The sequence below is a fragment of the Falco peregrinus genome, chromosome 1 (genome assembly GCF_023634155.1).
Source record: "Falco peregrinus isolate bFalPer1 chromosome 1, bFalPer1.pri, whole genome shotgun sequence".
Lineage (NCBI taxonomy): Eukaryota > Metazoa > Chordata > Aves > Falconiformes > Falconidae > Falco > Falco peregrinus.
The window spans coordinates 44,515,157-44,526,871 of record NC_073721.1 but is presented as its reverse complement, the minus strand read 5'-3'; the positions used below and the strand labels follow the sequence as shown (position 1 = coordinate 44,526,871).

The 11,715-nt window shown below is 65.2% G+C and overlaps 1 protein-coding gene across 5 annotated transcripts; it reads right to left on the bottom strand.

The window, feature by feature from the left end:
* Positions 1-89: 89 nt before the first annotated feature.
* Positions 90-11,715, bottom strand: AKNA (AT-hook transcription factor). Of its 5 annotated transcripts, none has more exons than XM_055795757.1 (22): positions 11,427-11,710; positions 10,360-10,638; positions 9,246-10,207; positions 8,617-8,691; positions 7,995-8,139; positions 7,684-7,841; positions 7,542-7,601; positions 7,327-7,427; positions 7,061-7,223; positions 6,827-6,954; positions 6,574-6,747; positions 6,171-6,378; positions 5,953-6,059; positions 5,505-5,722; positions 5,079-5,265; positions 4,540-4,701; positions 4,216-4,319; positions 3,901-4,056; positions 3,712-3,813; positions 2,910-3,035; positions 2,446-2,602; positions 90-2,151 (listed from the first exon to the last, which is right to left on the bottom strand). In XM_055795757.1, exons 1-22 carry the CDS (start codon positions 11,659-11,661, stop codon positions 1,869-1,871), a joined length of 4,290 nt encoding a protein of 1,429 aa, XP_055651732.1. In that variant the 5' UTR covers positions 11,662-11,710; the 3' UTR covers positions 90-1,868. The 5 variants fall into 5 exon arrangements, with proteins under 5 accessions (XP_055651732.1, XP_055651740.1, XP_055651749.1 ...); XM_055795765.1 differs by having other exon boundaries at positions 2,446-2,599; positions 11,427-11,709; XM_055795774.1 differs by having other exon boundaries at positions 3,901-4,047; positions 11,427-11,707.

The window sequence follows — 11,715 nt, the reverse complement described above, 5'->3', positions numbered from 1 at the left end:
AAACTTAGGTGCCTCCAAGGGAGGGATCCTGGTGTGGGGATGCCAAAACTCACCCGAGAAATGGCTTTGAAAGGAAGATGAACCCAGAAGCCAACCAACCGCATTTATTTCGTTCAAAAATAAGGCGATTATCTTCGTATAAAATACCATCCAAACGGCTCTGCTGGTCATTACAAAATAGGAGATACAGAAAAAACAGATCATCTTTGCTCCTGGCTATTGCATTTGGGACAGTTAAATACGGCCGCACGCTCCCTGCACGCTCCCGCACACCCCGGCTGGGCTGGGGGGGGGGGTCACAGCTGCCAGCGTGGCCACAGCCTGGTCCGCCGGCTCATTTGGGACACAGGTACAAGCAAATGCAACCAGAGACAATAAATCCTCCTAAAATCTGCCCCCTCCCTGCATGTCCCCAACCCGCCCCGCTCCCCCCAAAGGGCAGTGCCGGGGCAGCCCCGTTCCCAGCCCCTCCATGTCCCCCCCCGGCTGGCTGCAGGGTCTGGGCTCAGTGGCTTTGCAAGTGCTTGGGGAGGGTCTAGACCTGAGAAACATGCTGGGGGCATGAGTGGTCCCCCCCCACCCCAAAAAAAACACGTGGGTCTTTGTACAACAACAACAACAAAAAATAATTCAAAAATAAATAAATTTGACACAGGCACTTTAGGTAGGTCCTACACATAAACGCAGCCGGGTCACTGCAGGCTGAGATGCTCCGGGTGGAGCGGGGGTTTGGCTGGACCCATCCCGGGTTCCACAGGGGTGCACCAGGGTTTGTGGGGTGCAGAGCTGGGCCCTCTCCAAGGGCTGCTCCCACCACATCCATTTCCCTAAAAAAAATAGGCATTAACTCATTACAAACCCAGCGTGGAGGTACAGGGGCTCCGCAGACCCACCTCAGGGCCGGATCCTGCCCCCGCCTCAGCCTCACGGGGTTTCCTCTGCCAGCCTAGATGCCCTGGGATTCCCAAGGAAAACCCCAAATCCTTCTTTTTTTTGTCCAGATGATACTGTGGGAGGCCACATCCAGGGGTGGCCAAAAAACCCCACAAATGCCCTAAGGATTATGCTGGAAATTAAAACCAGAACATATATATGTATCTATATATAGAGAGATAGATGTAGATACATATATATAGATACACACACACATCACAGATCATCGATCAACCCTAAAAGAGTGATTTAGCTGCTTACTCGCTACCTTGGAGAAAAAAAAACAAAACCAAAACTAAATTCACATAAAACGATGAAAAGAAGAGCTTTCCCAGGGAGGACCTGGCTGGGTTCAAGTCCAAGGGCAGAGCGGGGGGCGGAGGGGGCACTCGGGTCCAGCCCCCGGCACGGAGCCTAAAGGCTGGGAAACAGGCTGGATAGGGAACCGTGGGAATTGCTGCTCACGCAGGCACAGAGGTAAACACAGCTGCCAACGGGGACCCGACCTGTGTTGCAGTAGGACCTACACAAAGTCAGAGCGTCCCCAGAAGTGCTCAGCTCAGGGTGGCATCTGCCCTAGGGGACACAGGGCCACCCCGTTGGTCCCAGGGCACGGTGCCCTCCTGCCGGGGCTGCGCTCGCACCCCAGGGTGCTGCAGGATGGAGCAGGTCTTGGGAGACCTCTGCCCATCTCTTGTGCCTCTCCTGTGGCTTGGGTGGTCCTGAAAATGGCCAGACAGACAGACAAGGATGCAGGAGGTCTAGGGCAAGCAGGATGGGGATGGGGGCCCATGCAGGACCCTGCCGAGATGCCTCCAGTCCTGCTGCCCCCAGATGTGGCAGGGAGCATCTAATGCTGACTGGGGGACCATCCTCCTCCTCCTCCTCCTGCCCCCTGCGAGGGCAGGGGGGTTTGGCAGGTGCCAGTGGGACCCTCAGAAGAGGCAGGAGCCCCGCAGGTCCCGTGCCCGGCTCAGCTCGGCAGCCAGCACCCGGCTCATGCGGGTGGTGCTGAGCCTCACGCTCTGGGCAGCCTCCATGGCCTGGCTCAGCGACCAGTTCAGCTCCTCCAGCTCCTCCAGCCCCAGGGTCAGGCAGCGGCGGTGGGCAGCAGCGTGGGGCCGGAGGGGATGCTCTGCGTGCCCGTGACCTGCGGTCTGTCGGAGGGGGACCCCAGCCACGGCTGGGGCTGAGGTAGGTACCGCTGGGGAGCAGTAGCTGGGGAAGAAGAAGGACATGGGTTTGGCTTTGCTCCATGGGCTCTGCCCCCCCCCCCCGGGCTCTGCGCCTCCACTCTGCCTTGGTTTTCATCCGTCTCCCCCTTCTCATAAATCTCCAAACCAGCACCCATCCCCCCAGACAGACCCCCCCCCCCCAAAGGAGCCAGGGGCTGTGTGACCCCACTCCCAGCCAGCTGCCACCTGTGAGCAAACCAGCGGGTCCCTGGGGTGGCCACAGCCCCTCCAGTGCTCACCGCCCGCCCCCCCCCCCACCATCACAGAGCATCCTTACAGCACAGAGGGCACATAAGGCACGAGGGGGACGGGCGCAAGGCAGCTGACGGCAGCGGTGGCACCAGGGCAGTACCAAAGCCTGGGCTGCTCCGGCTTCTTGGCTTGGGGACCAACGTGGGGGCCTGAGGGGGACGTGCCAGTGGGGCCAGGCTCTGCTGCGGGGAAGAAGGCGGTTAGATGTCCCCAGGGGTGTTTGTTAGATGTCCCCAGGGGTGTTAGATGTCCCCAGGGGGGTGCAGCCAGTGGTGGCCACAGGTGAGCCCACCCGTGCCGCACTGGGCTGCCACTGCTGGCGGGGAACAACACCCATGCCCACGGGTGGTGGCACCACAGGCTGTCACTTCTGTCCCTGCGCAGCATGCCAGCGCTGTGCCAGGGGCCAGAGGGCTGTTCCGTGTCCCCCAACCCCAGCACCCACACAGGGACAAGCCATGCCAAGCATGTGCCACCCCCATCACCCACCGTGTGTGGCTCCGTCCCTGCTGCTGGATGCAGGGGCACCCATGGGTGCCTGGCAAGTGGGGCAGCGCGTCCTCCTTGGGGTGCTGTGCTGGGGCTGCCTGGCGGCATTGCCTGCCTTGAAGCCAGCTACAGACAGAGGAGTGAGCGTGTCCTGGAATGTCCCCGCGCAGCCCAAGCAAGGGCCGTTTGGGAAGAGCAGAGCAGTTTTGGGGAGCAGGTGGGAGAGGAGGTGAGGAAGCCTTTCTCTGCAAGGGCAGCTGCAAGGGGGGTGGCAAAGGGGGGACTGAAAAGGCAGAGCTCCAAAAAGAGGGGTTTGAAAAGGGGGGTTATGAAAAGGAGAAGCTGCAAAGGGGGGTCTGAAAAAGGCGGGGGGGGGCGGGGCTGCAAAAAGGAGGGTCTGCAAAAGAGCCGGGGAGTCTGCAAAGCAGGGCTCTTCAAAATACAGGGGTCTGCAAAACAGGGGGTCTGCAAAACAGGGGGTCTGAACAGCACTCTGCATGCAGCCAGCTCTGTTCCAGGCACCCATGGGACACAGCAGAGCCTGGCTCTGCGCCGGGTGAACCTTTCACTAAGGGACAGGGCTGGGGACAGGCTCCCACTGACCCCGGTGACACCAGGGGCCACAGCCAGCACAAGGAGCAGGGTGGGTGCCCCACAGCAGGCGGGACCCCCAGGCCACGGGGGGTGGTCTCATATCTCCCCCCCTCCCCTCTGCAGTTAATGAACTGAAGTCATTAGCAGTTCTGTTAGTGGGCGTTAGGGAAGGCCAGAGGGGCTGGGAGCATCTCTGGGGACCACTCACCCGACAGCGTCCTGCTGCCATGGCACCGGGGGCACCCTGGGGTGCCCAGCTTTTCCTGGGGTGCCGGGGCGGTGGGCGGCATCACTGCCTGGTACCACGTTCCTGTCAAAACCCAGTGTGAGCGCAGCTGGGGACCCCAACACGGGCAGCTGCCCTCAGCCCCTGGCACCGCCTGCTGCTGGCACCCACCTGTGTACTGTCCCCGAAACGTCACCACACCCGGAGGGCTCCCAGGGCTCTTCCGTGGGGAGGGGGCAGCCTGGGGCCCAGAGGGTGAGGGGTCCGAAGCGGAGGAGAGTGAAGCGGGGTGGGATCCAGTGGGTCCGAGCCCTGGATCTGCAGGATCTGGTCTTGGGCTGAGCACTGCGGGGTCCCATGGGGACACCAGGACCTGCCCAGTCCCCGTGGTCCCACAGCCCCCCACTCCGCTTGAGGAAGCGGTGCACAGGGGGGAGCATGTCCCCACTGTCCCCTCCATCCCCACTTCGGCGGGGTCCCACTTACTGAGATCCAGCTCTGGCCTCTCCCGTGGCAGCGATGCCGACCTCCCCCTCCTCGTGGGTGCGACCCTGGGGGCTGCCCTGCCCCGCACCGGGGGGCTTAGCTCCCTGCAGAGGGGACAGAGCTGCCATCAGTGTCCTCGCAGTGTCCCCCTGACCCACCACACCATGCAGCCAGGCTGCCAACCCCCCGAGCCCAACCTCCCCCCGACTGCATCAGAAATGGGATGGGCTGGGAGTATCCCCATCCCATGGGACACCCACCGCGCTGTCCCCAGGCAAGGGTGGCTGCTGCCACCCCCCTCCCCATGTCCCTCCTGCCACCTACCCCGAGGATGCCGCGTCCTTGGGGGATGATGGTCTGTTGGCCACCGGGTGCCTCCTGGCTGGGGTGGCTTTTCCCTGGGGATGGGTGCGGGAGCGGCGCAGGCTCTCCTCCAGCCTCCGCTGGAGCTGCCACACTTCGTCCCGCAGTGCCCGGATGGCCTGGCTGCCACGGGACAGATGCCACGGTGAGGGGCGCCTGCAGCCAGCAAAGGCTCCCAACAGTGCTGGGTGCCCTGCGGGGAGCAGCCGTGTCCACCCTGCGCCTGCCCCCACCCCTGCCAGCCCCAGGACCCAGCAGCTCATGCTGTGGTGCTCCCCAAAACCAAGCCTGGGGCTGGTCGCAGCCCACCCACTCATGTCATGAGTTGGGAGGACTCAGCCCCAGCTATGTCCTGGCTCTCAAGAAGGGAAAACCTGCCACTGCCCAGCGGGAGATGCTGGGGCCTTTGGGGACATTGCTTGGGGGGGTTCCCGTGTCACCCAGGGGGAGTTTGGCCCCGTTGGGGGGGGGGGGGGGGGGAGGGGTATATGGATACTCACTCACGCTCCAGACGAGAGCCCAGCAGATTGCAGTGAGTCGGCTCAAGGGACAGCAGGGTGGGGGACAGCTGGGGGGGTGATGGTGTTTTGGGGGCTGGCGGGGGGCTGGCTGGGCCCCTGGCTGTGGAGGGGGGGTGGCAGGCGGTGCTGGCACAACTCCTGCCTTCTGCCTCCGAGTCCGCGTGAGCTAGGAGAAGGGGGTGCACGCTGAGCCGAGCTGGGGGATGTGGGGGTGTCTCCCCGCCCCAGAAGAGACCTGTGAGAGCAGGCAGCAGACACCCCCAGGCCAGCACCCCAAGGGGGCTGGGGGAACAGCATAAACCAGAGCCTCTTCCACACTCGTGAGCCAGTCCCCCCCCCAACCCCCCCCCCCCCCCAATCTCCCTCCCTGGGGACACGTCGCTCCCCAAAATGCTGCCCACTCACCGTCAGGTCCCACCTCGCTGCCTGTGCTCTCAGCCCAGCCGTGGGGAGAGCTGCTCTGCGAGGGGGTGCTGGGGGGCAGGCGGGGCCCCTCCGTGCCCCCCTGCCCCCCTGAGGGGTAGATGCCCGTCACCGTTGTCTCAGAGGGAAGCGGGGTCACCTCTCTCTTCCGCAGAGGATGGAGGGTCATGGGGATGGAGAGTCCCAGTGAGTGGGGGGTCCTGGGGATGAATGGGTCATGTGGGCAGCCCCCACAGCTTGTCCCCCAGTCATGGGCCACCCTGCACACCTCCCACCCCCCCAGCACCCCCTCCCTGCCCCCCACGTCCTCGCTGCCTCTCCCTCCATCCCTGCTCCCCTTCAATGCCCCAAATCCCCCCAGACAGAGCCGACAGCCTGTGTCCCTGAATCCTCCCACCCCCGGGGTGAGGGCAGGGACCCTGCGCCATACCTGGTGCCAGGGGGCCAGTGCTCGGGGGTGTGCATGGGGGGTGACACCCTGCTGGCCTCTGAGCCCATGAAGCCGCTGTCTGTCTCCGGTGACACAATGCGCTGCTCCTGCGGATGCATCAGGGAGAGCAGGATTGGTGCTGAGCACCCCCAGGACCCGGCGGCAGGGTCTGGGGGTGCTGGCAGATGGGGACCCACAGTTCCAGGGGATGGGCTCACCTTGCTGGGCTGGTGCTGGTTGGCAGCGCCACCCACCCTGCTGCTGCGGCGGGACAGGGGGGGCCGTGGTGCCTCGGGAAGCCCCAGGGGGGGCTTGGCTGCAGCCGGCAGCTCCTCCGCGGTGGTGGGGGACAGGTGGCCCCCTGTGCCTCCTAGCCATGAGGGCTCCCTGGGGGGCAGCAGCGTGGCTCTCCTCTCTAGGGGGTGCCTGCGGGGAGAGGATGGAGCATGAGCGATGGGGCAGAGCAAACCCCAAATGCAGGGAAACGCCCTGGCGCAGCCAGCTTTCCCGTGGAGGCTGTTAACTCTGAAGCCTATCAATGCCAGTGATGCAAACCCTGAGATCTGATGTAAAACCTCCCACTGGCCCTGCCGAGGGGACTTGTCCTCCCACAACACTTACAAAGGGGAAGTCTTGAGGTCAGCCCCCTTCTCTAGAGCCTGTGTCCTGCCGGGGATGTTGCTGGGGCCACTGTCCCCTGCTGCGGGGCCATCCGCCTCCTCCTGGGACCTGCTCCCTGCCAGGCTCAGCTGCTCCAGGCTCAGCGACTCCGGCAAGGATTTGAAGTGCTTGTACCTGGTGGGGACCCACAGGCAGGAGCTGGTGATTCCGGGGAGCCGCTCCCTGCCCATCCCCACCCCGTGAGAGCACTCACTGCTCCAGCAGACCACCAAAATCCTCCTCCACTCTCCGCTGCTTGTGCCAGAGGGGCTGGGGCAACCCCCCTGTCACCACCTCACTGTCCCCCGCTGTCCCCTGGGGTCCCTCCATCAGCCTGGGCCTCTGCAGGGCACAGCAAAAGGGGGTCAGAGAAGCATGACACACCCCCCCCTCCGCATTTTTGCATCCCCCAGCCCCACCTGCCCCGCTGCAGCCATGCCCAGCTCACCTGGGGGCACAGGGAGCCGGTGGCCAGCGGCGCGGAAGGGGCTGGTGGGGAGCGGGGCTGAGCTGGGTGCTGCGCGGGGGGCTGCCACCTGGCCCCGGGCTCCAGCCGGTCCTTCAGCTCCTCCAGGCGCAGCCCAAGGTGGAAAATCGCCCCTTCCACCCCGCTGCAAGACAGTGACCATCAGTATCAGGGACACACGGAACCCTGCGGGGCGGCAGCACTGGGCGCTGGGGCTCTGTGGTGGGCAGCGGGGGTCAGGCACTCACCGGTCGGGATCAAACTCCGCCGAGACCCCTGGGTGCTGCTGCCGGGCTTGCAGGTACGCCCGCTCCAGCGCATCCTGCGCATCCTTCAGCTTCCTAAACCTCTGCACACGATGGCAGTCAGGTCCGAGCCTGCCAGTGGGGCCCCTGGTCCCCACCAGCCCCCCCAGCTCTGCTGCACATCCCTGGGGTGGGGTCCTGGGAAGGGGCTAACTCACCTGGAGCTGCTCCCGGGGCACGGGACCCCCCGCCTGCACCCAGCCTTCAAAGGACTCCACCTGGCCAGGAGAGAAAGGGCTGAGCCCAGCCTTGCTGCAGCCCCCCCTGCAGCCCCCCACCCCGTGTCCCCTCGGGGCTTGCCTGTGCCTGTAGCTTGAGGGTCTGTCCTGCCAACGTCTGTGTCAGCCGGGCGCCCGAGCAGCAGCAGGGCCCTGGGCAGGTGGGGCAGACCCCCCTGGGTGGAGGGGGGCAAGGAGGCTGGGGTGATCCCCCCCGGTCTGATGGTCCTGGTGCTGGAGCTGCAAGAAAACACCAGGACAAGGTGATGTTGGGGATCCCCATGCAGCACCAGTCCCCCACACCGTGAGGAATGGGGGTCTCAGCTGAACATCACCCCCAAAAACCAGAGCAGGGGGGCGATGAGGTGGATGGGAAGATGCAGTTAAACCCACCTCCAGCCGGTGAGGACGGTGGGGCCACGCTGAACGCCGCCATGCTGGCCTGCGGGATGCTGAGGGTCACCACCTGGCAGCCAGTGCCCACCGTGCCCACAGCCAGGCTGCGGCTGGGCTGCGGTGGGTCCGCGTACAGGCTCACCTGGGGGCAAGGAGAGGGGGCTCAGGCACCCACCCTGCACCCCAACCCTGGCACTGCCCCCCCAGCCGTGCCCCTTGGGCACCCTGAAGCACCACTGGGGACAACAGGCAGATGGGGGCTCAGCCCGACACCAGCCCTGCCTCCGTTTCCCCACCCACGCAGTGGTGCAGGGCAGGAGGCAGTGAGGGTGACATGGGGACACGCTTCCATCCTGCTGTCCTGCCATTTCAGTGACACGCCATGCAGCTGCATCCCTGGCAGAGGGGAGCCCCCCGGGAGTGGGGGCACAGCAGCCCCCAGTTTTGCCGTGGGCTCTGTGGTGGCCTCAACCCCCTCCCTGGGCTGTGCTTGCCGAACTACAGGTCCTGGGAGGAGGAAGAGCTCGGGGCCCAGGGGAGCAAGCACCCCAAATAACCCTGGGGAGGGGGGAGCAGAGCAGGGAGACGCCCCTGCAGCCACACCAGCCCTGGCACCCACCCTGGCACCCAGGCGCAGCTGGTCGATGGTGTTCTCGGCCTCGGCATACTTGGTCAGCAGCTTGTGGTAGTCATCCTGCGGGGAGGGCAGACAGTGGGGTGACAGCACCCGGCATGGGGCTGGGGGCTCGGAGGATGCCCCAGGGGTGGGTGTCAAAGGGGGATGTGGCACGGAGGGAGGCATCCCTGTGTGGGGATGATGGGGCTGGGAGGCTCCCTTGGGTGTGGGACACCCTGGGGTGCTGAAACCCACCCCCCCAAAGCACCCGGCTGCTGTTTCTCTGCATGGGGGAGAGCCTCCCTCTGCTCCCGGGGGATGGGAGGGCATCCCCGGGGACAAGCATCCTGGGGGTGACAAACATCGGTGGGGTGTACAAGCATCTGGGGGGGACATGAGCATCCCTGCCTCCAGCCCTGAGCGCTGCCCACATCCCTGCCTGGTCCTTCCCTCCCTGCCAGCCCCCTTGCAGGACCGGGAAAAGGTGACCAGCACCAAACCCCGCATCAGTGACACAGGGCTGGCTCACAGGGCTGGTGCCATCTCTGTTTCACCTGCACCGTCTTGTCCCCCCACCCTGGAGACCCTCCCAGTAAGTCCTCGCTGGCTGAACTGGGGGAGCTGGGAGTTACCTGGAGCTGCTGTACCAGCTCGGTGGCTTGCCTGGGGGACCTGAACTCCTGTGGCAGCACAGCGGTGGTGGGGGGCTGCGGGGGGACCCCCTCCCCACTGCTCAGCAGCACCTCCCGGACGATTTCGGCTGGGGACTTGAAGCTGACGGGGCCGGTGGTGCTGGCACGGGCAGGCAGGGCTCGGCCCCGCGGTGGCTGGTAGCTCTGGTCAAACTTCACCCGTGCCTCCACCTTGGAGAGGTCAGGCAGGGGGTGGTTGAGCCGCCCTCGGCCGTATGGGGTGCCGTGGGCGCCATGGGTGCCTGTCCCCAAGGGACCCCTCGTGTCCTTCCTGCCCGTGTGCCGCTGCCGGGGGCTGAGGGACCATGATGGGCGGCCAGGCTTGGGGGGCTGCACCGTGGGTGCTGCTTTCTTGGGCACCTGGAACCTGTCACGCAGTTGGGGTGCAGAGGAGGTCCCAGCACCCCAGGGCTCCCTGGTGGGTTCCAAGCCAGTGGTGGCCGGGGCTGGAAGCTCTGACCCAGCTGGCTGGGGCTTGGGGACAGGCTCGATGCTAGTGGCATCGTGGGGGTCATCAGTGGAGAGGTGCAGCAGGAGGCTCCGGCTCGGGGTCCAGCCCTGCCCGTGTGCCCCACCGGTGCCCCCAGCTGCACCCCAGCCCTGGTGCCGGTGGGACGAGGTGGCGGGGCCAGGGCTGGCATCTGAGGTGTCACCACCATCCGTGCTGCAGCGCTGGGGCTGGCAGAGAGCTCGGCTGTCCCGCAACGCCTGGGGGCTGCTGCTGGACCCCGAGCCCCACTGGCCCTCGTAGGAGAGCTGGGGGTAGGGCTCCCCATCACTCTCTGTCCCCCAGGGCCCCTTGTCCCCCCTGAAGCTGCCCCGCTCCTCCTCCACCAGGTCCGGCTGCGGGTGCCAGCGACCCTCCTCCACTGGGGACCCTTCCTCCAGCTCCTCGCCATCGCCTGCAAAACACCAGCGCCGCGGGGCTGCTGCCAGCCAGCCGGTGCCCCCCAGCCCCCTCCCAGCCCTCTCCCAGCCCCCCGTGGCTCCAGCAGCTCCTGGGACCCCCGGACACCCCCACGAGGGTCTGGGCAGCAGGGAGGGGACAACTCACCCCACTGTGGGCTCCCGGCATCCTCCCCCAGGCCGATGATCCCATCCTCGTCCATTCGCCTTTCAAAGTTGTCGTTGTCTTCTTCCTCCTCCTCCTCCTCCTCCTCTCCCTCCCAGCGCGTCAGCTCTGTTTGTGTCCAGCGCAGCCATGGTGCCGGGCTGGCCATGGCCCGCAGGCACAGCGTCCCTGTCACTTGTGCCGCTTCATGGCCCTGCAGCGGCAGCGGCAGGCTGGGGACCTCCTTGCCACAAATGTAGGTCACTTCATCGCCGCTGTGCCCTGGTGGGGGCCGAGGCAGAGGGAGGGATGCTCAGCAGGACACAGTGGGCTTTGTTTGAGGTGTGTGTTGTCCCCCCCACTTCTGGGGCTCCCTCTGTCCCTCAGACCCTGGGGACAACCCACCATGATGGGGGGTGACACCCTCGGGCCAGCCACCCCCCCTGCATCCCACCATGGGCCATGATGGTCCCCAGGGGTCCCAGTGGGGAAGGAGCCCCCCAGGGCACCCCAAAGGCTTTTTCTCACCCTGGGGGTGAGCACTGGGGGACACCCAGACCATGTTGGCACCCTCTGGATGTCACCCCAGCTGGGCAGCCACAGCCTGGGGACCATCAGCAGTGCCACCATGGCACAGAACAGTGCCGGGGGAGGCAGGAGCACCCCAAGGCCCCTCCAGCTCTGGGGGCTGAGAGCAAGAGGGACCAGAGCAGAGGCCTGGCACACTCCCTCCACTGATGGCCTGAACACAGAGGCTCGCCCTCGCCCCGCTCCTCAGCATGCCGGGGTTCCCAGGGCCACAGCCGCAGCTCGAGACACCGGATGCTGAAAACCCAGCTGCAGGGCGGGTAGCAAGAAAGGCCACGAGGTTTTCCCGGCAACATCCCCTCGGCCAGATCTGAGCCCCCCGCAACTCCGTTTTGTCCATGGGGTGCTGGAAGTGGCAGCTGCCTGTGTGGCGGTGGCTGGTACCAACCATGGTATTGGCATCACCTGCAGCCACCCCAACAGCATCCCCACGCAAGGCTGGAGCATGGAGGAGCCACCGGCCCCACACAGGGTACACTCACCCTGTACCGACATCCCTGGAACGTCCCCATCACCATGACGCTGTTGGGGGTCCCCAAAGCAGCATTGCCTCCGAGCACCCCAAAACCTTCCTGTGCCTGAGCGGCTTTTGCAGAAGTAGGAAATGATGCTCGATGCTCGGGTGCTTCCTGCAAGTTTGCAGGCGGCCGCAAATTTTTTAACCCCATCAGGCCCTGCGCGGCGGGGGATGAACCCTCCTTCCGCACTGCTCGTCATCAAAACCCTTATTTTTTAACCCAATTTGGAGCACGACACTGAAGCAAAATGGGG

Bases quoted from the DNA above. Each gene is read 5' to 3' on its own strand.
- AKNA (XM_055795757.1), bottom strand. From the start codon at position 11,661: ATGACGAGCAGTGCGGAAGGAGGGTTCATCCCCCGCCGCGCAGGGCCT. The intron at 7,842-7,994 runs GTGGGTTTAACT...GTTTTCTTGCAG, and splicing joins ACCGTCCTCACCGGCTGGAG to CTCCAGCACCAGGACCATCA. The intron at 6,060-6,170 runs GTGAGCCCATCC...ATGCATCCGCAG, and splicing joins ACCAGCACCAGCCCAGCAAG to GAGCAGCGCATTGTGTCACC.